The sequence below is a fragment of the Podarcis melisellensis genome (genome assembly GCF_964234715.1).
Source record: "Podarcis melisellensis genome assembly, chromosome: 3".
Taxonomy (NCBI): Eukaryota; Metazoa; Chordata; class Lepidosauria; order Squamata; family Lacertidae; genus Podarcis; species Podarcis melisellensis.
In genome coordinates, this window is record NC_138530.1 from 98833013 (window position 1) to 98860550 (window position 27538).

Below are 27538 nucleotides of genomic sequence, written 5' to 3' on the forward strand. Positions count from 1 at the left end.
CACCCCCAGAATCCCTGAAAACCTCACCAAAGCCACCAATCACATGCTGTCCACGCACAGAAGAACGCAATGAACATATTCTCCGCGCACGCCCTTGCACCAAAGTGCCCTTCACTTAATCAGTCCCAGAAAGAACTGCACCACTGTCAAACACAGACACCCCTACAGTCAAGGTTTCCAGCCACATTACAAGCACTATTCTAGAGCACAACACAAAAAAATCAACACGGCATTTTGGAGCATTTTGAAACAAACAGGAAGGAAGGAAGGAAGGAAGGAAGGAAGGAAGGAAGGAAGGAAGGAAGGAAGGAAGGAAGGAAGGAAGGAAGGAAGGAGAGGTTGCAGCACAGAGCAGCCATATTCCTCCCTCAGCAGGACAGCTGCAGAAAACATATCCAGATAAAGGTTCAAGATCCACTAAGGGAGAAAAATACCAAGACTGAGAAGGAAGGGACTACAATGGACATCAAGAGAAGCCACAGGCACACTGAAAAGCAGAACTGTCCGGGGCTCAGTTCAGAGGGTGTGGGTCAGTGAGGCAGGCAATGGGAGGTTGAGCCCCATCAGGGAAAAGTGGAAAAGTACTGTCACTCTCTTTTTCATGACTGGCAAACAAAATCATCTGGCTCCTGCATAGGCCAACCAGCTTTCTGGCCAACATCCTCTTCCTTGCAACTATGTGACCAATCCCACCTTTCTATGTTGCCTGATAGGCCAGTCCTGCTGGGCAGCATCCCAGCAGGACTCATCATCCCTCCCCAGAATCAACTTCCCTTGTCACTGTCTGCCTTTCCTTTTCCCCATTACCCACAACTGACTGCCTAATACACTCTTGGCTGCAGCAGCCTTCCCATTTGTGTGCCCTGAGAGGTCTTTCTCCTCACAGTCCATGGAAACTGAGCAGAGGGAAAAGAGGCCACTGACCTTAAGCCTATCTAGTTTGCTGCGCTGAGTCTCCCCATTGAGAGGCCTATTTGGAGGAGAGCTGAAATCAGATCCTATTACAGGGGGAGAAAGGGGTCCCGATCTATTAGTCTCTAGTAGGAAAGGCCTTTATTGAACAGCAGCCTGAAAGGGAAAGTGGTTGTGAAGTTGTCAGTGAGTCATCCCCGTAAGACTCCTGTGGCTGCGTCCCTTGTGGCTGAAACACTTGGCCTTCATGTCATGGATAAACCTTCTTGGAGCAAGTAGGTTGTTAATCCGACAGAGAAACAGCCAGGAATATCTTGGTCACTTCTAGTGATTGATGTGGGACTTCCCTCCTGGTCTGCGTGGAGCAGAACATGGGCTGAATCCTGTACTTCTCTCAGAGTGGGCTAGGAAAGGCAAGAGGAGACACAAGCATTAGCTAGCAGATGGAGGACATAGTTGCTGAGCCTTGAGGCACTATAGGCCTTGGTAAGGGAGTGTGAGAAAGAGTCAGTGTTCATACCTCAGCCTCTCCAGTGATTGTAAGTATACATACCTTTGCTTGTTTGGTGGTTGCAGTGGAACTCTGTGCGTGTGATGGCAGCTTGTTGTGCTCTGTGCTCAGCGCTGTGGTCCTGCAAGTTAAGAGTGATTGGCTTTGAGAGTCTTTGGCCAACAGTTGCAATAGAGAGGAGTGTGTGGCCTTTGCCAATGGAGAACCTACCTGTGTGCAGGGATTAGTATCTCCCACGTGTTGGAAGATGCTGTTCCCCACTGTTGGGGTTGTGGAAAGGCGTTACAGCAATGCCATTTCACACAAGACAACAATCGCAGATCATAAATGTGTGTGGGGGGGGGAGACATTTGCAGCAGTTATACTATGTGGGATGCATTGCCCCATCTCTTGCTTACCTGTGTAATGTTGTTCAGTTGTGGTACTCTCAGTGGTGGAGTGCAATGGTGTGCTTGAATCTGCAGTACTAGGGCAAGGTACCTGTTAGGGTTCTAGGAAGTAAAGCATTAGAAATGTGCTCATGTTGCTGGGTGAGTTGTGAAGGAAGCTCGTTGGACAAAGTGCTTTGTTTGGGTACAAAGTGACATTTTACCATTTTATCCATGTGAACCCCTGAGCAGGGCCGTCTTAAGCATATCCGGCACCGTGGTGCAAAACTCCCTCCGCCCCGCCCCCCATTTTGGCGCTGTTGGCAGGGTTAGGGTTAGGGTTAAGCGGGGAAGAGGCGGAGGCTGGATGCTTCGTGCCGCAGTGGCCATGGCAGACAGAGGCTCCGAGCGTGGCGCTGCTTCGGCGTGGCATGGCAGAGGCAGGTGAGGGAGGCGAGCTGATGCTGGGAGGCGCCGCATCCAGCCTCCACCTCTTCCCTGGCGCCCTCCAGAACTTGGCGCCCTGGCACTCTGTGCCACTAGGCTCTATGGGTAAGATGCCCCTGCACTGATACCATGGGGCCCAGGATATCAAGTTGCACACTGCTTACAGTGACTCTTTGGGTTTGGTTGTGTCCTCTTCCTTGGCGATCACTCGTAGCTGAGTATGATTGTCTTAACAGTGAGTCAGTAAATGACTGCGCAGGCCAATTCTGGATCCACACGTCCTTCCATAGTGGGGACATAGGTTTCCGGGCGGGAGTTGATCACGGTGGGGGTTTGCCAAACGTGCCTTCCTCTTAGTTTCTTTCTCCTTTTCGCCCCAAGTTCATGCTTCTTCAAAGTCCTTTGGTAAAGGCTGTTCTCCAATTGGAGCGATCGTACTTACCAGTGGAAAAAGCTCTGGAAAGATTTGTTCCAGCGATGTATCTCAATTTCAACTGGTGTTACCTATTGCCCCTCAGCTGATTGAACTCAAATACAGAGATGCACCTGAAAACTACTGTGTGGAATTGCTGGTCAGCTATTATGTGTATAATTAAAAACTACCTCAGAAAACCAATTTGTTTTGTAACATGTGTATTTATGCATTTAAAATGCTTAGTTACTGTGTAATTACACCCCTTTTAAATTGATTCTTTTGCTAACTCGAGGTCACTGAGCACACCTAGCACTCTCTTGATAATGCAGCAGCTTAGAGATGATTGCCTTGCTCTTGCCCTTCAGTATAATAGCTAATGCCATACACAAGGGAAGAAAACTGGAGTGGAAACATAGCTCATGACTTTGGTGGTTTGAATTGAAAACTGTTACGATAAATACTATGTGATCTCCTCATTTCTCTAAGGTTTACATTCAGTATTGGTAATTACACTTTCTTTCATTCAACAGAAACCTGAAAATGTAGCTAAATGGTCCCTTACAACTCAACATGCGAGTGATGTATATTCTCTTTAGTATATATAAACGTGGTTATATAAGACTCGTTTTAGCCAGACCTTGAAATTATTTGGATACAGAGAGAACTACAGAACACAGCAGTGTGCTTTTTAGGGCACTATCTCACTATACTGGTGCTAAAAGGTAAGCCGCTTCTGGCGAACCAGAGCAGCACACGGAAACGCCATTTACCTTCCTGCCGGAGCTTTAAAACAAACAAACAAACAAAAAAACACTCTTCATTTTGTTTCATTTTGTTTACAGTTCTTATTTGTACTGGAGTATTTGTACATTTTTAGTTATCCATGTGTTACAATCATGTGAGATGTTGAGATCATAGACAGACATACTTTTAAGTATACATTCATGATGAAATTATGCACAGTTCTACTTTCAGTATGATTCACGCCCAGAAAAATTTCAGGGCAGACATAACAAAAGCTTAGATTCCTATTGGTGCATGTCCAGTAATTTCCTGCTGAAATACTGTAACATTTCACACCACAGATGTTCTAGGTTTTTTGGGGGGGAGGTTCCACTTTTCTTGCAAAATAGCACAATATTGTCATCTCCAGGGGCACTAATGTGCAAACATTGGGAAAAGCAACTCAGAACAATAATTAAAGCAGGATGAAGTGTGAACATAAGTATCATAGTTGTTGTTGGTTTTTTTTTTAAAATATATATATATATATTAAAAGGTTCACAATGGAACTGTAATGCAACTTGAGGGCCAAGTCTGATAGAGCCTCCAGCCTGTCAATCACCTGATGACAGGTGATATTTTTGCCCATGAGTCTACAGAAGTCCCTTTCAAAATGCTATTTTACACAGTGCTTTAAAAAGGGACTTGTGAATAAATGTCAGTCAGCTGACATTACTGGATCTTCTGAATACCAGTACTTTGCATAGTGTTTGCAAGAGGGCTTTACAGGTACTGCCAATCAGCTGAGCTGGGTTTTCATCTGACCCACACCTAATGTCAAGAACATGACATCAAGTTTAGAGAAGGTGGGGTGGCTTGACTGAAATGGCCTCCTGGACCACATGGAGGGGATTAGTGGGCCTAGTAAGTTGTGCAGGGAAGCTGAGCTGGATTTTGCTCCATTTTTGTGGAGGGACATTAATTCCCTATGAGAGGAGGAGATAAATTCTGCTCTGTTCAGGGTGGTGGGAGAAACTCCATTAAGTTTTACAGTATTGGGGAGGTGGATTGGCCACAAGGTACCAACAATTTCTCCCCCTTTCCGCCCTTAAAAATGAACCTTATGCTGCTTTGCACAACAGGTGCTGGGTCTCCTAATCCCCCAAAACTTCCTGCTGGGGGTGGGTGGGTTAGAATGTGCATTCCAACATGTTCTCAGCAAGAAACATGGCAGAGTTGTGAGATTTCAGCGTATCCTCTGCTTTCTGCATGTGGCCACATAAGTGGCTTGTTTTAGTACTTTTTAATAAAGTACTTTGATGTATGGAAGTGAGAGCTGGATCATAAAGAAGGCTGATCGACGAAGAATCTATGCTTTTGAATTATGGTGCTGGAGGGACACTTGAGAGTCCCATGGACTGCAAGAAGATCAAACCTATCCATTCTTAAGGAAATCAGCCCTGAGTGCTCACTGGAAGGATAGATCCTGAAGCTGAGGCTCCAATACTTTGGCCACCTCATGAGAGGGGAAGACTCCCTGGAAAAGACCCTGATGTTGGGAAAGATTGACGGCACAAGGAGAAGGGGACGACAGAGGACGAGATGGTTGGACAGTGTTCTTGAAGCTACTAACATGAGTTCGACCAAACTGCAGGAGTCAGTGGAAGACAGGAGTGCCTGGCGTGCTCTGGTCCATGTGGTCAGAAGAGTCGGACACAACTAAACAACAACAACAGTAAAGTAAGCCAAACCCTCCTCTGCCCCACACAGATAAGTTTGTGAATCCATTTTGCCACCCCTCAATTTTTTATTTGTGGTGGTAGGTTTCTCTCTCTCCCACATTGCAGATACAAGATGACCTGAAAATATTGACCCAGCTCTAGTTCAGATCAGAATATTCCAGTGGTACTTAACACATGCTTAACAATCCCAAAGAAAACAATAAGGCTTAAATGTGTTCCAACATTGGATATAGCCTAGTATTTGGGATTTCTGTTATAAACTGCTCAGCTATAATAAAGATGCTTAGATGCTGCAAAGTGGCTGTCAAGTAGTTGTTGATACTGTCTCTGTTACTAAATGTCTCCAGGACCTCAAAGGGTTTTGGAGATTGTTCTATGCAATTTATTCATTCCTCAAAATCAGATAAGTAACACATACCATGAAACTCTTCTTAATATGTATGTAGTACAAACACAAAATGCATACAAGAAGCATTTCAAAAGAAATCACTTCCAAATTGGAAGTATTAATATTAATGCACTGAAATACAGCTTTAATCCAGAACACACTGTTACTTCTGTCTATTAAGTATTTTGAAACTCGCTTTTGCTGCTGACTTGCTGGAAAGGTAAAATAATTATGATAATAATACTTATTAGGAAATGTCACCAGCAATATGACTGCAATAAATAAATAAATAAATTCTTGCCCTTTCCTGTTTTTATGCAGGCATAGTTGTGTTCTCGACTATCAACTCTTGCAGTTGCATTGTGGGCCTTTTAATATAAAGGTTGTTGTTTTTAAATGAACAACAACAACACAAGAATTTAAGGGGGGAATCATAATAATTTCAGCTTTCCATTTATAATATATAATTTTCAAAAAAATATAATTTGCATGATAATGCTTCGAAGCTGGACTTCAGGGCATTGGGACTGACAATACACTAGAATTCCCCTTAGCCAAATTATGCATATCAAAAACATTTTGGTTATCCAAGTCTACAGATAATCCCCCAAGTTACTCCATCCATGTAAATGTATGAGCAAACTGCACTTCTGTTTATCCAAAGTAGTTCATGTCCCCACAGTCCATTCAAATATATTCAGCTGTACTTTATTTGAATAACTGTTTGTCAAGACATATTAATAGGTAGGCTATATGTCACAGGATACAGCTGACTTGCTTCTGTGCACAGAAACACATTCTTTTTATATTAATATTTTTTCCGCATAGCTAAAAAGCTATAACAGTCACCATTACCAGATTTACTATCTAATGTTCTGTCATCACAGACTATGTATCATTCTCTTTCATTTAGCTAAGTTGGTAGGGTACGAGACTCAACCTAAGGGTTGTGGATTTAAGCCCCATGTTTGGCAAAATATTCCTGCATTGCAAGGGGTTGGACTAGAATAGATGGCCCACATGGTTCCTTCCAACTCTACAATTCTATGATTCTATGATTTCTACCCGCCATCTTGAAATCCTATTAAAAGAGCCTTGAAATATGCCAATAGTAGGTGTCTAAATTGGAAAATAGGAAACAAAATCCCAATTTATACATTTGTCTGTTGCTCACCAAATTTCAACACACCACACCAAACTGTAGATCTTATATATCCCGTTTATGTGTGTTTGCCCAGCTTCCCCATTAGGTTACTGTGACACAGCAGTGCCTCATATATGACTAGTCTGATTAAGCATCAGCCCAGAAACTCTTAAGTATTGAACATCAAATTAATCACGGACAATGTGATTTAACCACGGGGGAAACTGTGAGACAATTCGCCGGCTCAGCACTCCCTGCCACCCCTTTTATGAAAGAACTATTAGGAACCTATTTGAGCCTCTTTCTTCATGCACTCGAGCAAGAGAAGAGAGCAGGGATAAAAACTGCCTGTTAAATAAATGACGGGTGTAATGCAGAGATGATTGCTGCAGGCGGAGGATGTTGAGGAACCTTACAACCCATTCTGTATTGTATTTGCTAGGGACTGTGAGGTACGGGTGGGGGGAAATGGATACTGAAATACTGAATTTAGGCTCTACGGCAAATATCAATAGTTGAAAGATGGGTCTGAATACAACCAACACTAACATAACTTAACTAATCTTAGTAGCTTGGTACACCACATTACTCTCTCTTCCTTTTTCCACATTGTAAGGCCCACACTGTTAAATTATAATTTTCTCATAAATCAAACTAAGGCTGATTTAAATGTTATTCATAGTTGGCAGAAGCTGGAGTGAACTCTGGGTTTAGAAACCTCGGGGACGAAATGTTCTTCCTTCTGAGGATGAACTAAGTAGTTTTAAGTTCACCTTCTTACTGGCCCTCAATCATACCATCCTGTTTTGTTCACATCTTTTGAAATTATGCACAGTAGCTCAGCATTTAAATAGTACCTGTTTTGTACCCACTTTCTCATGAACTTTCAGTGCTTTCATCCATAAAATCTGCACTTTGTACATACGTAAATATGTACTCTACTTTACATATGTGTGTGTATGTGTGTGTACCCTTTTTGCGCACCAAAATTACATCATGAATAGTACTGTGTTTTGGTCTCAAGTGAGTTCAGGAGCACTAGACCAGGCGGGTCCACTGCAAATGACTTCTTTTCCCTTCCCAACTTTGAATTAACTATTTTACATGTATGCCGCTGGTTTCCCCACCCAAAACCCTGTTAAGAGCACACAATTGCACTGCCGAAGTATGGTATCTCATAGCGTCTGATGATGATCATGTTGTCATTGCCATGACTGTAAGGTGAATTAGATTGGTTCACATTTTGGGGATGCCCTAAATTGCTATAAATTTGGTAGGATGCAGGAGCTAATCTTAATTTGCCCTCCTCAATGAACCACATTTTAATACTTTACCTTCAAGGACATATGAACCTATTATTTGAGCCCTTCCTAAATATCAGATAATGTGAAGTCCTTTGCTTCCACATCAGTGCACATTTGGGTGAAAAAATATGCTGATCTTTATGCCAACAGGAAGTTTAATTTATAACAATTGAAGGGTCACCCACTGCATCTTCACATATATAGGAGCAGTGACTACAGATGGAAGATAAAGTTATTTAGTCTGCTTTTTTAAGTGAACTGACCTGATCACTGCCCTCTGGACTAATACATCCTTTGGAAGGCAACTGTCCTTCAGCTTTTGCATTTGTCTGAACCTTGCAAAACATTTTTTGTTCCGAAAGATAATAATACAAAAATACATTACCATTTTGCTTTTTATATATAAAATGTGTTTACAAATTGATACATAGAGATTGAAAATATATTTTAATATCTTATTGCAAAGAAGTGTTTTTAAGCACACATTTTCCATGATACTTTTTAAAAATAAAATATTCACCAACAAATATTGCAAAGAACGGAACAGACTTATGAATGAACATGTTGAAAATGGAAAGAGGACTGGAAAAAGATTGATCCATCCATCCCTAATCAGTGACTCTACATGTTACCTGAACTTATTGGGTCATGAATCCTTTCTTCACCCTTCTCTTATACATCATTTTTGTCTTTCTTCAATTTCTTTTTCTATGTTCAGTCTGTTCTTTTTTGCACCTCTTAATAAATGTGGCTGCATGTTCAGGCAGCCTTCTGCCTTTTAACCTTTTGTTTCCCTCTCTCTGTTCAGAGGGCTACTAAGGGGAGAATGGATTATGTAGGCCATCTCTACTGCTGCATAATAACAATCTTAGCAACACAACTACATGTGCTTCAACCTCTATATCATTTGTTGTGCTTTCTGAGTACTCATAAAGTATTACTAAGTTCCTTCCATTCATCTTCCTAATGTACAAATGACATACATATTTTAAGCCTTAATGGAATAGAGCAGTGTAATAGCTTAAATTTTTATAATGAAAGAGTCAAATGAACACTATATATAGCCAAATTGTGTATGCTCACAATGCACCAGAACCAACTAATGAGCAAATTATTTTATATACACACTGTTAATCTTTTTTAAAAAAATGTTCAAGGTCATATGCAAACGGTGTTTTAAAACCTTTCAATAAAAATAATCCATAACTTTAAACAAAAAAATAATAAATTTTCTATACCCAGTAATATCAATCTAGTATTCCATTGTCAACAATTCACATGGTATAAAAGCCACTTCTGGAAATCTAGTGGAACCTAGTTCATTGTTTCCAGAAGAAAAAAAATCTGCTAGCAACCCCATTAAGTTGGAAAATCACAGGAGTTTTGCATTTACAAAATTTGGAATGGTATAACGTATACCGTTTCCCCCCACCATTTAAAATTTAGAGTGGCCTGCAGGTATAGTGATGAAAAAGCAACAGTTCCATAATGCAACAGACACTGTAGTGCAAAGGGAAAGTTGTAAATTGGGACAGAAGTATCCACATTATAAGTAGTAAAGCTAAGGCAATAAATCCCACATCTAAATGTAGTTCAGGCTTGACAGAGAAACAATGGAAACTTGAATGAGCCCTGCTCAGTATTGTCTTGTGGAATGGGACGATACTTGATCTGCTCTTTAGTTTTATATCACTTTGTTTTTACAACCAAATCTTTTTCAGGATTAAATCTGCTCAACTACCTAGTCATTATTGCTAATTAATGGCACCACTGCAATTTATCTACATCTGTCAGAGACAGATTGGCTGAGAATGAACACATTATTCTACTTAATGCGTCTCTGACACCGTAATTGGATAGGACTAACATTTACCTAAACCAGCCTGTGTCAGAAAACCTACAGCAATATGTTGCTCTCCGTGCTTATCAACAGCTTATAGTTATTCATTTTGAGACTTATATAGGCCTCCTTGACCCGCGCGATTTTGCTCATGCATTGCATTAGCTGCTGTGAACTTCATTTCAGTCACTGGTGTACTTACAGAGTATGATTCTGAGACTTTTAAGACCTGTTCTATATAAACAGCAGAATGAAGTGGTTAAATGGACAGAACGGCTTCAGCTGGGTGATCAGTTTTCAGTGACCCCTTACATCAATAGCTTCACAGCAGAGGGATGTAACATCCTTTCTCCTAGGTATGCTAGTTATTTTATTTTCAGGGAAGTTTTCTTTTCCTCTGGCCTATTCCCTTACTTTTTTCCCCTCAGGCAAATGGGATTAATTCAAATGATCATTCCAAATGCTTGCTTTTTGCCCTTACAATGGTTTCTTTCCAGCTTCCTTGATTAGAGGTGGCTGGAACTAGGGAAACCTGAGGAAATTACGCTTTGTGAATTCCTACTAAAAACTACCTAATCTGCCCCTCCCAGACGGAGCATATTTGGGGTTTTGCACTTTCCTGGCTGTTGAGCCAACAGAATCGCTCCCTGTTCAAAGAACCATATCACTATTTCAGACATAACCACCATGGTAACTTCCGAAGCACATATTTTCCCTTTTATTTTATTCCCAGGCAGTGCCAATGTTTATACTCTTCAGTCTTATGACTGCCCTCTTGCTGTGGCATGTCTTGCTTGACCCAATATGTTCCCAAGTGTCTTTTCACTTTTAAACAAATGTTTATTTGCCGTATTTTTCCATGAATAAGACTAGGTTTTTCCCTTAAAAAATAATGTCAAAAATTAGGGGGCGTCTTATACACAGGGCCATCTCCCCCCACTTTCTTAAATCTGAGTCCCCCAAAACAGGGGGCATCTTATACATGGGGGCATCTTATAGACGGAAAAATACGGTATTTAACAATGTACCCAAGATAATTCATTAAACAAAAATTTCTGGTGTAAATCGTTGGGGAGGGGTGTTTGTTTCCACATTGATGCCAAATTTGCAGAATTCTTGCAATGCTGTGCTTTAAAAAAATTATTATTATTATTATTATTATTATTATTATTATTATTATTATTGATGTTGTGCTCTATGTTAGCCTTTGCTCCCCACCTTCCTTTTTAGAATTATCTGCTGGCCATTATTGCCTGGCAGTTTTCTCTAATGCACAGCAGAACAAGTGGCTTTAGAGAATAGGGATAGCGATGTGAATTGTATGTTTCATGCATAGTGGCAGATTTGAGGATACCTGAAAGAAAATTATGGGAAGTGCAAAGCATCACTAGAGGAGTGGAAAGGTAAAACTGTAGTGTAACTGGAAATGAACAGGGTATAGAAGTGGACAGTAAATTATTCACAGTTACCACAGCTGTGTATTTCAACCAAAAATATTTAAATTTTCCTAAAGCCTTGTATTCAGAATAGGTCCTGATGCTGTTTAGCATAATCATTTCTTCTAGTTAAAACTATACAAGATGTCATGTTAATAAGTATTTGGAAACAAAAAAATATTCTAACGGAGTCCTCTGCTTAGCAATTTAGCATCTTCTAGAGATAAAACCTTAGAACAATTCCAGAACCGAGAGCTAAATTGAGATGTTTTATACTCCATGTAAATAGCAGGAGAGAAAATGAGGATACTTGTGCTATAGCAGGCATGTATTTGATCTGATTCAAGGATTTGAACACACCTAGTGAAAGGGTGTCCATTTAAGAAAACATAATGGTAAGAGAATTATAACATAAAAATAGGATCAGAATTATTCAGTACTTAATTGGCACTAGAGTTCGGCATCAGAAGCCATTTAATTTTTCAGTGATTAGGCTGCACCACAGAATAGCTGAATTTATAGCGGGGAAAAGAGGGCATTTGTGAACCCACACAAAGTGTGTTTTCACTAAGAAACCCTTAACAGCTATTCTCTCCACACTTGAGCCTTAGCATGGCTACTTAGAGAAACTGAATACAATCATGATAATCTTATCCAATATTTTGTATACATTTTTTGACATACAATAAAGTGCATTGTTTACAAGAAATTCAAAGGGGAGAAATACAGAACAAAGTTCTCTAGGACAGTGCTTAAATAATGTCTGACTCTAACTCAACCAATTAGCCCTGAGTGCTCACTGGAAGGACGGATCCTGAAGCTGAGGCTCCAATACTTTGGCCACCTCATGAGAAGAGAAGACTCCCTGGAAAAGACCCTGATGTTGGGAAAGATGGAGGGCACAAGGAGAAGGCGACGACAGAGGACGAGATGGTTGGATAGTGTTCTCAAAGCTAGCAGCATGAGTTTGACCAAGCTGCAGGAGGCAGTGGAAGACAGGAGTGCCTAGCATGCTCTGGTCCATGGGGTCACTCACGAAGAGTCGGACACGACTAAACGACTAAACAACAACCACCCAACCACTGTGCTTTTTATGGGTTAGTCCATTTCCGGGCTCAATTTAGAGTACTGGTTGTAAACTATAAAGACCCAAAGAGCTTAGCACTATGCTGCCTGAAAGATCACTTACTTCTACAAAATGCCTGCCTGAACATAAAGAATCTCTTTGGCATCTCTGCTAAGGGTGCCCTCACCAAATGAAATGAGATGGGTGATAAAGGAGATGACCTTTTTGGTAACGGTGGATCTCTGCTTTGGAACAACCTCACCAGAGAAGATTGCCTGGTGGCTACTTTATTGTCCTAGATTATTATTATTTTTAACTCATCCGGGTTTTCCCAGTAAATTATATTATGCTGCCTCTAAGCAAGGCCATCTACGGCTAATTTTTAAATTTTATTCATTGTGCTTTTAATACTTTGTTTCAAGCCAACCAGGGAAAGCCTACATTGTATTATATCCTAAAGCTACATTCTAACAAGGCCCATGCTACACTGTGGCTGGATCTAGAAACGTTTCAGTTAAATGCATTGCAAACTTTGTATGAGAAATCGGGTTGGCAAAAATGGAACTCTACAGCTCCATCTAGTGTCACAGTGTTAGAATGCATAAACAACACATATAAAGCACTGTGTCTTTGCTAATATAGCTGAGTCCAGTGTGTCTCACTTCTTGCCCCCCCCCCATTGCATGGGAAGAAATGAGAGCAAAGCATATCTCTGCCCTGGGATCAGTCTGTTATTGAATGATGCATATGGTGAAATACATTAACATATTCCCCAGAGGGAAAAAAGAAAATAAATAATATTGCAAGGGGTTGGACTAGATGACCATTGAGGTCCCTTCCAACTCTACAATTATATGCTTCTATGATTTTAAGTGCCATGTAGCACTATGAAAATGTATGGTGCCCTTTCCTCTAGTAAACTGATGACATCATCACACATCCATTTTCCTCTGAATATGTAGCAGATATTTCAGGCCTAAGCTGGTCCAAACTCTCATATCATTAATCTGAAACGGCATCATGCAGAACTATGTATTCATTACACAAATATAATTAATAGACTAGACTTCCCTCTTTCTGTCTGTAGGTGTAATTTAATAACAGTTCTCATTTCAATCAACAGTGGGGGGACTACAGAAACAATCAAGGATAACCTATATATAATAATTATTGCTAATAAAACTAAATTTGATTGTGATCTTATGGCATCTAGAAAGAACCCAAAGGAGCACAGTTGCAGAGCAAGTATATCAATAGATCAAGCAGAATGTGCTCTGCTTACCATACTGTTGAATTTTTTTTAATGAATGTAACAAAAATCAATCAATGAGTACAATTAAGCAACTGCATTACTATACTTGCAAATTCAAAGGCGTACTTTCAATTTTTATCCCCCCCCATGCAAATAGTGCTACTGTTACCAGCCCCTTTCACACAACAATTTATGTGCAATCAGCACACATGGAGAGGGTTATGAGACTATCTGCTGGATCCATCCCCTGTGTTTCAACTGCGGATATTCTGCACAAAGCCTGTGGACAAGTGTCTATTCAATCTGTAGCCATCATTTTTGCAGGGCAGAGCTTGTAGGCGCAGCTTGACCATATGCATGTTCTGTGGTTCAAATCAGTTATACATGGGAAGATTGAGGATGGCACCAACAGACACATTGTCATTCTTCCTTCATAGGTTGTACACTGAATTGCCATGTGAAAAGTGCTGCTGTTGATCAATTACAGTTTGCACCCAGGCTAAGCTGGTTTGGTTTCAATGGGAAATAAGCTCAATTAATTTAGCATGAACCTTATAATCTCAACAACAAATGGCTATTTTGCAGTCTGATCCTTTGCATTAGTCTTGTTTAGTGCCAGTCTCCTGGCAGGCCCAAGATCACTGGAAGAGTGGGATATAAGGTCAATAAATCACAGGGGGGGGGGCTGAGGAAGCTGCAGATGTCTGTATAATACTTCACCATAGCAGTCTAAGCTGTTCTCTGTGAGCCAACAGATACTAAGAAACCCAGGGAGTTACTGGCCATAAAATGAATAAATAGGTACAAAGTTGTTGTTTTTTATTTTTGTTCTAAATGTTTTATTATATTCTACTCCAGCCAGGCTGATGGGAGTGTTAATCCAAAACATCTGGAGGGTACCAGGGTGGTGAAGGCTGTTCTACTAGTTATAGCCCCCCCTTCACCCTCCACCCACCCCGCATCTCAGGGCATAATAATCCATTTCCAGGGCATGGAATGCATGGACTTGGATTCTCCAATACGTAAATTCACTTTTCAGTAAGAATTTCCTCAAATGGATGGCAGGAGGGAGGAAAGGAGAAAGAAATCCTTAACATCTGCAGCTAACCTGTTTCGACTTGGCACCGATGTGTGAAACTGTCTGGCATCTTGGTCTCTTATGAAGCCTGTCTAAAATCATGTCATGCTAGGCTGCTAACATTCTGAAACCCGGGCGATGCAATGGCAGTTTCAGACTGCATGCGAGTGGCAGAATCAGAAAGAGACAGATGGCCTGCCCCAAGGCTCTCTACTAGTCACAAAATTGTTTGCCTTGCATGTAAACAATGCAAAAGAAACTAGGTTTCATATAAATGTATGTGGGTGGCATCTTCTTTTTCATCCCAATACTTGAGCATGGCTGTCATTACCTGTCATAGGCATGGAGGGAAAATCTTATCATAGACATGGAGGGTTTGACTTGCTTTTAAAATAAACAAACTTCCACTGATTATATATTGAAAATCGACTCTGCCCACAGTCAGCATAAATATATGAAAGGATTCAAGAGAACTCATGCTCTACCGAATGGCCCATGCACCCTATTTGCCTCCATGTGCCGGGAATGAGCACTGACCATTGGCCATATTGGCTGAAGCTGATGGGAGCTGGACCTAACAATGTCTGCAGTGCCGCATATTAATTGCCCTATTCTTAGGAGAGAGGCAAAATTGCCCCCTTGCCACCAAAGGCAGAAAGCATAACCAAATTTTTGTGACCCCTTAATGAGTTATGAGTTATTTTACTATCAAGGTTTAAAAAAAAAATTGTCTTTGATCTATTTTGATACTTTTTCCCCCTTTTCTGTTCAATATTATTGAGGCTAACAATGTTTTTTATTATTATTATTTGAAGCCTGACAGCTCTCCACAATCAATACACAATATTACTATCATCATTACTAATATCATTAAGAACTAAATGTACACAAATTTCCCTTGATTGTTGCATTATCATATGACCTAAAATAAACAGTAGGAAAGATTAACATAATCGGAGTGCTGTTTATCAGAATGCAGACAGTATCCTGAAGAAAAACTGAAACCGATTATCCCAACTAATTTAAACTGACTGAAAACAAATCTTTGCCCATAGTCAGAGGTGAATATGCATGAGTTATGGAAATCCTTACATTAATATAGACACAGAGAATATGACTTGGCACACATTTTCTTCTGTTTTTGCTGTGTGCAAGACAAATACCTAGAATAAAATATATCTCCAAGGTACTTCTGATACCAGAGGCGAAAAGCTGCTTCACAGAACGAAACATTTTCAGTGCAAATGCACACAGATTCATCTGATATCACAAACTATTTTTAAAATGTTGGTACTGATATAATTTATAAGAAACTTATTTAAGGATAGGGGGCTACTCTTAAAAAAAAAGTTATAGTACTAAGTTCCACTACTAGCTATGCTACAGTGAATGCTGAAATTTGGTGAATTTAGATAATCCCAAGTGAATTCTGTGAATGTCATAAAATTCAGATATGCTGGCAAAAATTGTCACAGGCGTATAAATATGGTTGTCAGTATCCACTTTATGCTATATATAATGTGTATTCTGAGATTGCTGGGATTGTCAGCATTCAGCCCAAGTGGTACCTGCAGCATGGACCGCTCCTGTTCAGGTTGCCAGCAAACAACACCTCCTTATTCTCTGCCTCTGCCCACTCCATGTCCCCCCATCCTATTTACTGCCAACCCAGGAACAGTTAGCCAACATTCCAGGCCCAATATGCATAGTCAGTCCTCATGGGCTGCTTTAAGGTGTATGGAAGGGAGCTCACAGTAGTTGCCTCTACTTGATTTGGGGGCATTCCCCTTCCTTCTCAGTCCTCTGCAGAACAGCTCGCTCCATTCAACAGGGTGCTCAACCCTTAGACGTTTGGAGGGGCTGTGGTGCCAGGAGGAAGGGCAGGATATCGTCAGCTTCCCACCAGCCCTGTATGCTATTCTAGTGGTTTGTTTTGAATTAATTTTATAATGAATGATGTTAAGAGTGTTGTGTTGTACTGTTGTATTGTTGTTAGCCGCCCTGAGCCCAGCTTCGGCTGGAGAGGGCGGGATATAAATAAAATTTATTATTATTAGATCCACTTGTTTATAACTGTATTTATTTTTAAATTTATTCTGCCTTTCTGACCCAAAGGGATGTCTCAGTGTAGCTTAAAATAAGTCAACAACCTGAAAATACATTTAAAAACAAACATAAAGTTGACTTTGGAAAATTGGGACATGCAACTCCCTAGCCAAAATCTTTTGGACACACCCCATTTGTTAAAGCAGACTTCCTCAACCTCAACCCTCCAGATGTTTTGGAACTACAGTTCCCAGCATCCCTGACCACTGGTCCTGCTAGCTAGGGATCATGGGAGTTGTAGGCCAAAAACATCTGGAGGGCCGAGGTTGAGGAAGCCTGTGTTAAAGTATTGATAGCTAAAAAAACCCCAGCTGATTAACAATTCACAGAAATGGGTTAAGCAAGAAATTCATGGTGAGAGGCCTCATAGCTTTAAATTTTCCATATACATATTTGTGTGTTTGCTGTTTGTGTATCTTTCAGGCCTACTGACAATATTTCATCCATTACTTCATTGGACTATGTCTGCACCCCCCCCCAAATAGTACTTGTCTATATTATTACATTCTTCCAATGAAGATGCTTAAGTAGTCCTCAAAGGTGGCTTTCCAAAAGCCAATTCACATGTTACCAAACTATCATAAGAAAGCCATTCCTGACTAGGAACTAGAATGAAACCTGTGAATAAGACATCTGCTGATCTGACTAAAGTGTAACCTGCTGCATATATGTATATGAGAAAGTCATGACAACATGGCTGAGGGGATCTGTACAGAGCTTATGTAACTGTAGCTTGAGTAGATTTGTCCACTGTAGAGAGAGGTAATATGATAGCCTCATCATAGAGCCAGGTCACAGCTCAGCCCATATTTACAATGTTATCATATGACTGAGCTTGCACTATTATTCCCTGTTTCGTTTTTCCACAATTGTCATATGTAAAACTTCATAAATTTATTCAAACAACATACTTAAACCTCCAGTTTGGTGTGTGAAGCAGCACTAACTGTTGATAAAACAAGGATGGTAAAACAAACTTCCAATCTCTTCCAGTCAGACCTGTTGTGCAGTGACAAATATGGGTTGTGCTCTACATACCAGTTTCAGGAACTGAACCAGGGCCCTCAGTCTGAGACTACTTCTTGAGGTGTTGATGTGTGAAAGATGTGGCTTGCAGGCCTTATTTTGCTTTATAGGAACAGCTAGTGAACTGTTTTCTATTTGCAGGAGTAACACAAAAACATTTGTTAGAAGCCCCAGAATTTGCTTGGCATACATGGTTTATGCTAAAGCAGGCAAAGATTTCAGGCAAAGCTGCAAATAGGGCACACCTTTATTTAACAGATCATTAAGCCACGAATCACTCTATCCCACAGCAGCTGCAACAATTCCATAGTCTCTAACCAGTCAGGAGAGTAATGCGCTACACTCAGAATCACTGCCAGAAATGACACCACACCTGGCCCTCCTATGGACTGGAAAGTAGAGTCCCAGTGGTTAGTAAAGTTTGCATGGAATAGTGAAAGCAGCAGGACTCCTTCAGTTAGAGTAGGAAGAGGGAACCAAAACAGTAGGGGACAGAAGGACGTGTCTGAAGCAAACTGGAAGTATAGCACAAATACTGAGCAAAAAAAAAACCAGAGTAGCGACAAATGAAGTTGGGCTTCTGGAAATTATCCAAAGATGGCAAATATTAAAAAGCGAGAAACAAAACACAAAGGAGTGAAGGCTAAACTATCTTAGGAAATAGCTACAAATTAAAACACCTGCAGCATGGCCTAGATGAAGCCATCAGGAAATAAACACCACTGCAAAGAAACTATTTGTGAGCAGCAGAACTCTCAAGAAATGGCTCAGTAGGGTTGTGATCAGCAGATACATTAGTAGGCCCCAAGGTAAGGTAGCAAGCCTTCAAAATAAGCAGAGCATTAAAAGGAAATACTTCCAAACAGGTAGAGAACAAACTTGAAAAGCTCATTACAGTTAAACGGAAAAAGATAATGCCTTTGGAAAAGTAGCAGATGCTTAATGAAGCATAGAAGAGAAATCCTAGTTTGCTCTGCTGATTTGTATATGAGTAAGAACACAAGATGGCCATTCAGGATAACGGCCAACTGATGCCAGGTTTTTATTCATTCCTTTCTCCCAATCTTGTAATACAAGGTAATCTTACTAAATGCTTTTTTGGAAATTATGTAAACATAGTTTCCCCCACCATGACCTTTAAGGAATTTATTTTTTTATTTTCTCCAAAAGGGTGTTATCTTGGGGGGTGTGTGTCAGATTTCATGTTCCTTCATTTTTACACTTGAACCACATAGTTTTATTGGATTTAATAAAGACAGTAGGGCCTCTGAAAAATTGTATGGAAAATTGAAACAGTATCTCTATTACCCCAGAATTAGATGTTGAATACTGCTTTAGATTGAGAAATGGTGGCAGGCAGGACACAGTTTTCTATCACCCTGAAGGCAAGCGCAGTCTTGGAAATATGCTTTGAAGCTGAGTGTAAGGGATCCACTCACACTCAGCAGTGTAGTTAACACACTGGGCGTTTGTCCCTCCCACCCAAAAGCTTTGCCATTTTGAATGGAAATGGGTGAGACGTGTGATAGACCTTGCTAGGGAAATATTCGAGGCCAGGAAGGAGTTTTATCTGCAGACAAATTGGGCCTATTCAGGAGGTTTTGCCAACCTCATAGCAATTGCCACAACTTACTGGCAGAAAAGGGCACTGGGTTGGACTCTCAGCCTGAAAAAGGGGGTGGCTCAGAGTAGTGTACATTGGTCAATTTTTCGGGATCCCTTGTTAAAGGGGTCCAGGGGGGTGTATTCTGTCCAATGCCCAGACGGGCATTTTATGGAAAGTTTTTTGGGGCCATAAAACTTCCCAATATGGTGTTCTGGAGGGATTGCCTAGAACTGATTTGCATCATAGGGCAATCTAAAACCTAGGATCGACCCTAAAGGAATAATCACCCAGCAGACAGGTTGGGTGATTCAGGATACACATCCAATGCCTATGCCAAATCCTACTGACATCTGTAATCAATAAAGTTGTGGCCATTTGATCCCATGCTATTGGTCTTGTCATTCTTTTTTGCTTTACACACCCCATGCCCTGATGGCCCAGGCTCACAGTGCCTGATCCAGCAAACCTTCTACCAAATATACAGGAATGGTATTTCAAGGACAATGAAAAGATAATAGTCCTCTGACCTCATTCAGAAGTGAATCAAGTTGTCTTTCATGTTATGAAACTGCCAATTTTTATTAGATTTTTTGTTCCCCTTTTCAACTTGATACACTTGCAGCACGCTAGGGACTATTTTTGAAATAGGTTTCTCATCTCAACAAAGTACAGCAGATTTCCCATTTTACTAAGAAAGTAGAGCGCTGGGAAAGATGAATGACGGAAGCTTGCAAAACAAACAGAGGAATTAACCAGGATATGGGTAAAACTGAGATGGGGAAATGTATTGCAAGAGACAAAGGTAATGCTAAAAGCCATACAATGCAGCGATAAACGGATTGCCCTTTCCCTACTGCAGTAAACATGTGTGACAACCAGAATGGGCTTAAAGGGTCATAGCTTGATTAATAACAAATCTGCAAGAGGCAGAGAAAGAGCTGCTTAATAGTGTAGGCAGTGCAAATTAAGCCAACTAACAAACTGCCAAATGGCTGTGAAAGGGCAGATCTACCTAGCAGCCAGTTGACTGAGCTTACTCCATTGCCTGATCCTGAAGAGGAGCCAAGGGGGCAGCCCCACCCGATCAGTTGGCATTCATTGAGGTATGTCCAACAGCCTGAAGGGGTGTCCAAGTTGTAATGCACCTCTAGCCAGTCAGCACTGACATGGGTTGGAACCATCCCTCACCTTACAGGTGCCCCTCAGCACACCTGTGATTTCCTGTACACATGTCTTGCCAGCCACGGCCAAAGTCAATCAGCCAAATTACAGCCTAAGATGCTGTAGGTGAATAGGTGAAAAAAAGAGGGGTCTACCAATCAGGGAACCCCTTAAAAAAGCCTACTCAGTCCTGCAACTACTAGGCAAAGGCCACACTGACCAGTGGGAGGGGGCACAGCACCAGAGAAGACTGACTAGGGAACAAGAGGATAGTGGTGCCTTACACAGAGGTGCTGACTCTTCCTCCCATCACAGTTTTTCGAACATTGGGACAAGAATATGCTCCCTGCAAAGTGATCTCCATTTTAGAGTCACATGGAGAGCGGCAAATTCCTTGCCTGCCAAACATGGTAGACTTGCATGCTCTGCAAAAAAATATATACAGATACATCTCCACTGGTTTCAATCCTTTTTTCTTTTTTCTTTTCTTCTTTGCCTAGTAAAGGGTTCTCAAACTGCGATCTACTGAAAATACTGGTGATTCACAAAGTCCATTTGTGCGGTCTGCGGAAAGGATAACCACCATACATCCAAATACAGAAGGCGGATGAATCCTGAATTTGACCTGAGCCTTCATATGGCAAATGTTATACCCAACTTCACAGAACTTTGCTCACAAGAAAAGGAACATCCAAGAGGCATTGCTACAGTTATTAAAATGTGAGTTATGCAGAAAAAAACAAAACAAACATTCATTACACTGAGATTGTCATAATTTGTCAAGTCATACTCTGGCTTCTCTTCAGATCAACTTTCGCTTTTTAATCAGAATTTGTCAAGTGATCTATAGGGGAAACGAGTTTTGAAAGCACACTTCTAGTCCTTACTTCCCACATGTGAGAACTTCTTGAATTGATAGGCATACATTCCAAAACCTATCTCTGTGACACCACAGGAGATTTGAGAAATAAAGCAAAATGAAAAACATTTACTGAGGACAAGTGATGATATTCTAAATATTTCTACAGAAGCAGCAAACATATGAGCATGACATTATATTCCCCACCTTGTCACAACTTTACTACTCCCTTGATTGGCAACACACTTGATAAATGATCCAATTTGAAATGAAAATTATTATTTAAAACACACTTAGTTACAGTAGAAACCTTACACTAATTTTATGAATTATTGAAATTATATCACCTTTGTATCTTTAGAACTTTGATCTTGCAGAAATTCTTCTCTTATGTTGTGTCACACATACGAGTTTAACACACATATTATTTATTTATTTCAGTTATTTATAGTCGGCCCTTATGGATTCAGATCCTTCCATCTTATTTATCATAAAACCATGATCTTTAAACAAATCGCTTCCTACAGACAGACTCAGTAAAAATAAAAAAATACTGACTATTAAATTATTTTAGCCATGTTAATGAACCAAAATGTCTGCTATTGCATGCAAACCAGTTAGACTTTGGAGTGTTGAAACCAATTATTCAAGTTTATTATACATTTTGATATTGGGACCAAAAAGTACTGGAATGGAAAATACAAAATACCAACTTTAATTTCCATTATTACCATGCCTCACAAGAAACAGAAATAATGAACAAAACAATGAATAAAGATATTTTTCCCCTCTGTATTTTTTTTATTATATTGGATTTGATAGCAAACCCACACAATTTGCAGTCAATACTGTTCAAATGCCACTTACACTGCTGTAGTTTATCAAAGTAAAAATTGGGGACAATAAATTAGAGCATGCTCCTTTTTAAAAAAAAGAAAAGAAAAAATGTTCTTTTTAAAAAAGCAAGCAAGCCTCAATTAACTCTATGTAATCATTCGAAAGCCTACAAAGTGAGGAAGCATACCTTTCCTGGATCAAGTGTTGTTATAACCCACACACAATGTGCATTGTCCTCATACTGAACGGGATAATTGGGCGATGTGATGATACCACTTGGTCCACGGAGGTTGGAACCACATGTTCTAGCTAGAAGCATAAAAAGCATCAAAGCAGTGGGTAAGCTTCAGACATGGAGATTTATTTCAAGGCAAATTGGCAAACAAAATTAAAAGAAGAAAACCGACGGCCACCACCTACCAAGGGCAAGTGTACAACGTACCTCTTAATAACATTGACATCAGTGGCAAAATTCATAATGATTCTAGTGGCAGTGAAATAGTGGATAGCAAAATGCGTGCATTTCACACAGATTTTTGTTTGTTTTCAAAACTATTAGGTGATGGGGATGATTTTGTAGAATGAATGAGTACTTCAGCTTCCTCAAGATAGTGGCTGCCAGATGTTTGGGGCTACAACTATCATCAGCCTCAGCCAGCATGGCAAAAGGTCAAGGATTATGGGAACTCCAGTCCAAGAACATCTGAGAACATTTGGCTGGGTGAGGCTGGTGTGTGTGTGTGTGTGTGTGTGTGTTTGCTTGTTGCGCATACTCCACATCTTCTCCATTCATTACTATATTTTTGTTGCAATGATGCTTCATTTTCAGAACAATCTAAAGACAGTATGTAATAGAGCACAACACAAATGTATTTATATTATCCCTGCATGGAGACCTATGCCTGGTTATAAATATGGAGTATTTCAGAAGCTTACATACATTTTAATTAAACACGCAAACTGAACAAGTCTTTTTCTACATGGTGAGACATTTATTTAAAAGCTTTTCTAAACTGCTTAATATTTAAGATTATCTAAGTGTTTTACAAAAATACATCTTAAAAACAATAAAATAGTATCCTAAAAGACAGGGAGGATTCATGTACAATAGGGATATATTATTAGGAGGCAAAACTTAACTGATTGGTATGGTTTTTTTCAGAAGAAAAAAGTAAACATGAAAGAAAATCTTAATTTCACAAGCTGCTTTTGTTTCTCACGTCCAAGTCTTGTGAATGTGCTAACAATACACTGACATTGCATCACACTCTGTTCAGGTTCAAACCCTCTAAAAAGAAATATTAGGACACACATACTGATAAACAATCTGGCCATATGTTGAAATTGGCACAAATTTCTTTTTTTTCCAAAACCACAAGATTACTCTTCTTTTTGACTTCAACTTTTAATTTAAATTTTATTTATCTATAAGCATTTCTAAACTGCTTAATATTTAAAAGTCTCTAAGTGTTTTACAGAAATATGACATAAATACAATAAAACTGTACAAGGTGGCATGTCCCATTTCACCAGTTGAGGTGAAACAGAAAGCACCACCACTGAGAACTAAATTGCTGGCTTGTGTGTTTGAGCCTGTGTGGTCGTAGATAAAGTGGTACACAGTAATGATAACTGGGAGACAGAGAGGACCAAGGGGCAGGGGGGGGGGATGGTCTAGAGATATTGAAGGACATTAGAAGAAACAAAAGGTTGATCTTTCCACATACGTAGTAATTAGTCATAATAGAAACATAGAGGAAGGGTTGAGAAGGCAGCTGCTATAGGGGGAAAGAAGTGAATGTAGAAGGAGCAGGAAAGACAGATAAAAGAAATTGGTAGTTTTGCAGGAACAAGCTATGAGTTGTGTGAAAGGGATAGAGAAACAACAGCTTAATAAAAAATACTTGAGTAAGAAATGGAGGTGTGGGGAGGAAGATATATAACAAATAGCCACCTTGAATTCTGCCTTGAATGTGGAGGCTGAATTACAAATTGCTTGCCACAAGGAAATTACCGTAGCAAAGAATTTACAATTTCCAAAGAGAGATTAGATCTCAATTAAAAATGATGGCACTGGTTACCAGCTCATCATGCCAAACTGCACCTCTGCCCATCACTTTTTGACTGGATCTGCCCTTGAACCACTATTTTGTGACTGAGTGGGTCTCAGTAATTTTCATCTTTTTCAAATGTGCCCAAGGAGTGGAAAATTTTAGAATCACCCATCTGTCCACATAGAGTTTTTCCAGGTCATGTGGCCAGCATGACTAAGCTGCTTCTGGCAAACCAGAGCAGTGCACGGAAACACCGTTTACCTTCCCACCAGAGCGGTACCTATTTATCTACTTGCACTTTGATCTGCTTTTGAACTGCTAGGTTGGCAGGAGCTGGGACCGAGCAACGGGACCTCACCCCGTCACGGGGATTCAAACCACCAACCTTCTGATCGGCAAGCCCTAGGCTCAGTGGTTTAGACCACAGCGTCACCTGCGTCCCCATATGATACCTAGCTGGGATCTATTTAAATGTGAATGCATATATTAACATAAACTGAAAATATAAGGTGATAAAAATGTGAGGAGTCTCAGTTATGCAAATGAGACTGCAAGGTTATAATTAACAGCAATCTTACATCCATGTGTTTCCAATTGATAAATCTCATTTATTTTGTACAGTCATTTTGAACAAAGAATACCAGCATTATGTTGCCATACTTAATCCTCATTGATTACAGTGTGAAAGTTAGTACAGAACTACTTGATATGATTGTTATCCATTCTATATCAGTGCTGTACAGTGCACACTGTCAACGGACTACACCATATGCTTCTTAAAACATCCATGAATTGGAGAATTCAAAACAAATGGCAAATTATCCATGGCTTCATTCATTCACATGAGTTTTATAACTGGCAGCTACTCACACTGTGAAGCATTGTAATAGATGTTTTTGTGCTGTTTGTAAAGTATACTCAATTAGAAAAAACATCATGTCTATAATTACACAAAGTCGTGGCACTTGTTCTGGTGACAGCAAGATAGTAATATTGCTTCAATTTCTGTAAGTAATGAGCTGATGCAGCTTTTGGCTAACTTCTCTAGAATGAGATTGGCACAAATGCCAGAATCAAAAGCATAACTCAAGCCAAGAATCAATGTTCTCCCTTGCAGTTTGTTTCCTTATAAGACCAAGAGGATGAATTAGATCAAGTCAGCTAATTACTTAAAGTGTTAGTGATCCTTCAGTGAAGATCAAAGTTGTAAAATAGTACTTATCTGTGATTTACATGGTAGAAACATATTTCCCCCCCTAAGTATAGCCTAAAAGAAAGTCAGAATGGATTAATTTTAAATTTTGGCATATTGTAACAGTTGTAATTATGAATATTGTCTTAGAACTGAAACACAGTAATTACTGACTCATATAAGACAGATCTTCCCTCTGAAGAACTGCATGATGCATCTCACAATATGGATAATATATGGATGCTGGTGTGTTGGTGACCACACACCTGGAGTAATAGAATGCATTCTATATCATGTTTTCCTTGAAAGTGTTCCAGAAGCTACAGCTGTGCAGAATGCTGTGGCCAAGTTGTTGAGAGCACCAGGTGTACATATTTTGCACCTATATTAAAGGCATCACACTGCTGTCAGTCAGTCCCCCAGCCACATTCAAGAACTTGTTACCAATGTTCAAATCTGTGAATAACTTGGTTGTAGATTGCCTGAAAGAATGCCTATCCCCATATAGCCCTGTAATATCACTTAGGTCACATGGGAAACTGTTATTCATAGCCCTATAGAATTTTCTGCCACTGACACTGCACTCTGGAATGCCGTTTCCCTCTGCCTTCCATAAAGCATCATCAATCAGTTCCTTCAGATGTCTTGTAAAGGCAGGTCTTTTCCTCACCTATAAGATTAGACCCCATTCTTACTGAATTCCTGTTTCTAATCTGTTCTTAGAATGCTGTTTTATGGGGGAGGCTGTTACTGTTTAATTGTTTTTATACTTTTTTTTTGTAAAACACTTAAGAGACTTTTAAATATTAAGCAGTTTAGAAATGCTTTTAAACAAACAAACAAACAAATAAAAGTCAAACTAAACATTGTGCTCAGAATTCTTTTAAAAGTGCTTGGACCCAAAAAGTCTTTGACACAATCTCAGTGTATTATTAGTACCTTCTTGAGACTTGGACATGAGAAACTGTTGCAGCTTGAGAAATTTGGGCTTTCTTTACTGTTTCCTCTTTTCTTCTTCTGAAAGATCTTTAGTCATGCTTTGCCACTAAATATAAATAGATGCCTATTGTACATGTACTCCCACGCTACTTCCCAAAATCCAGTCTACACGCCCCAGAATTAGACTGCAATTCTCATTGTCCTTAGCCACAGGCCACACTCACTAGGGCTGATGGGATCTGCTCCAGCAGTACAAAAGTGTAGCCAAAACAAAGATGAACTGAGAAAAATAGGCAGCAAATGACATACAGAAGGCCTGTAGATCTGTTTAGCAAAGTGTATACTGAATATGGAAAGGGGCACTAGAATCACTTCCTCTTTGGTTTAACATCTACGTGGAGCAGACATGTGCATGATCCTTGCTGCTCAAAATGTGTGTGTCTGGAAAGATTATGCATATCACATATGTGTCTTTGGCCCATACATAGGACAGTGTGGGTGAACAGCCCTGCAAACCTTCACAGTTCAAGTTTACATACTTTGTCAAACATGTCCATAATCTTAAAGGATGTTCAAAATAATAGAGGAACCCAGATGAAGAACAAGATTGGATAATACCATTCATTCAATTTATGACACACTTCAACTGGCATGAGTAATTGCAGTGCTCTACCCTATTCCCTCCAATGAACACTACTCACCACGGCATGTTGGCCTATGGTCACTCCAAGCAGCCAGCGTATCTGTCACCTTTTGACAAGTGATGCTTTTCGTACCTTGGAGCACATAATTGTCTTCACAGCTGAACTGAACACTAGCACCGACCCTGGGGAAAGGATTTAACAATACAGACAAGTTTCAGCTTTAGGTCAGTATACACTTAAGCTTCATTACACAAACTAAACATTATTGTTGAACTCACTGGTAGGCATACAACCAATTTCATTTGTCATTTGATATACTCTGTAAGGGAAGTGTCCAGCTTGTTAATAGTATCAGCTAGGAGGAATATAGGCTGCTTATAAAGTGGAAGAAATAAGGCAAGAAAACGGCAACAGACACACACGAAGTAAACATATTGCTATGCTATAACATACTGATCCAATTAGCAGAAATCCTTTTCATGGCAGCA

At 40.0% G+C, this 27538-nt stretch overlaps 1 protein-coding gene across 2 annotated transcripts in view; it reads right to left on the reverse strand.

The window, feature by feature from the left end:
* CSMD1 (CUB and Sushi multiple domains 1) overlaps window positions 1–27538 on the reverse strand; it is a 355527-nt gene that overhangs the window by 257271 nt on the left and 70718 nt on the right. For both annotated transcript variants that reach the window (XM_081905886.1, XM_081905887.1), the window contains exons 4-5: window positions 27108–27232; window positions 22409–22530 (exon numbers count right to left, since the gene is read on the reverse strand). In XM_081905886.1, the coding sequence (XP_081762012.1) occupies window positions 22409–22530; window positions 27108–27232 (247 nt within the window). The remainder of the gene's footprint in view (window positions 1–22408; window positions 22531–27107; window positions 27233–27538) is intronic.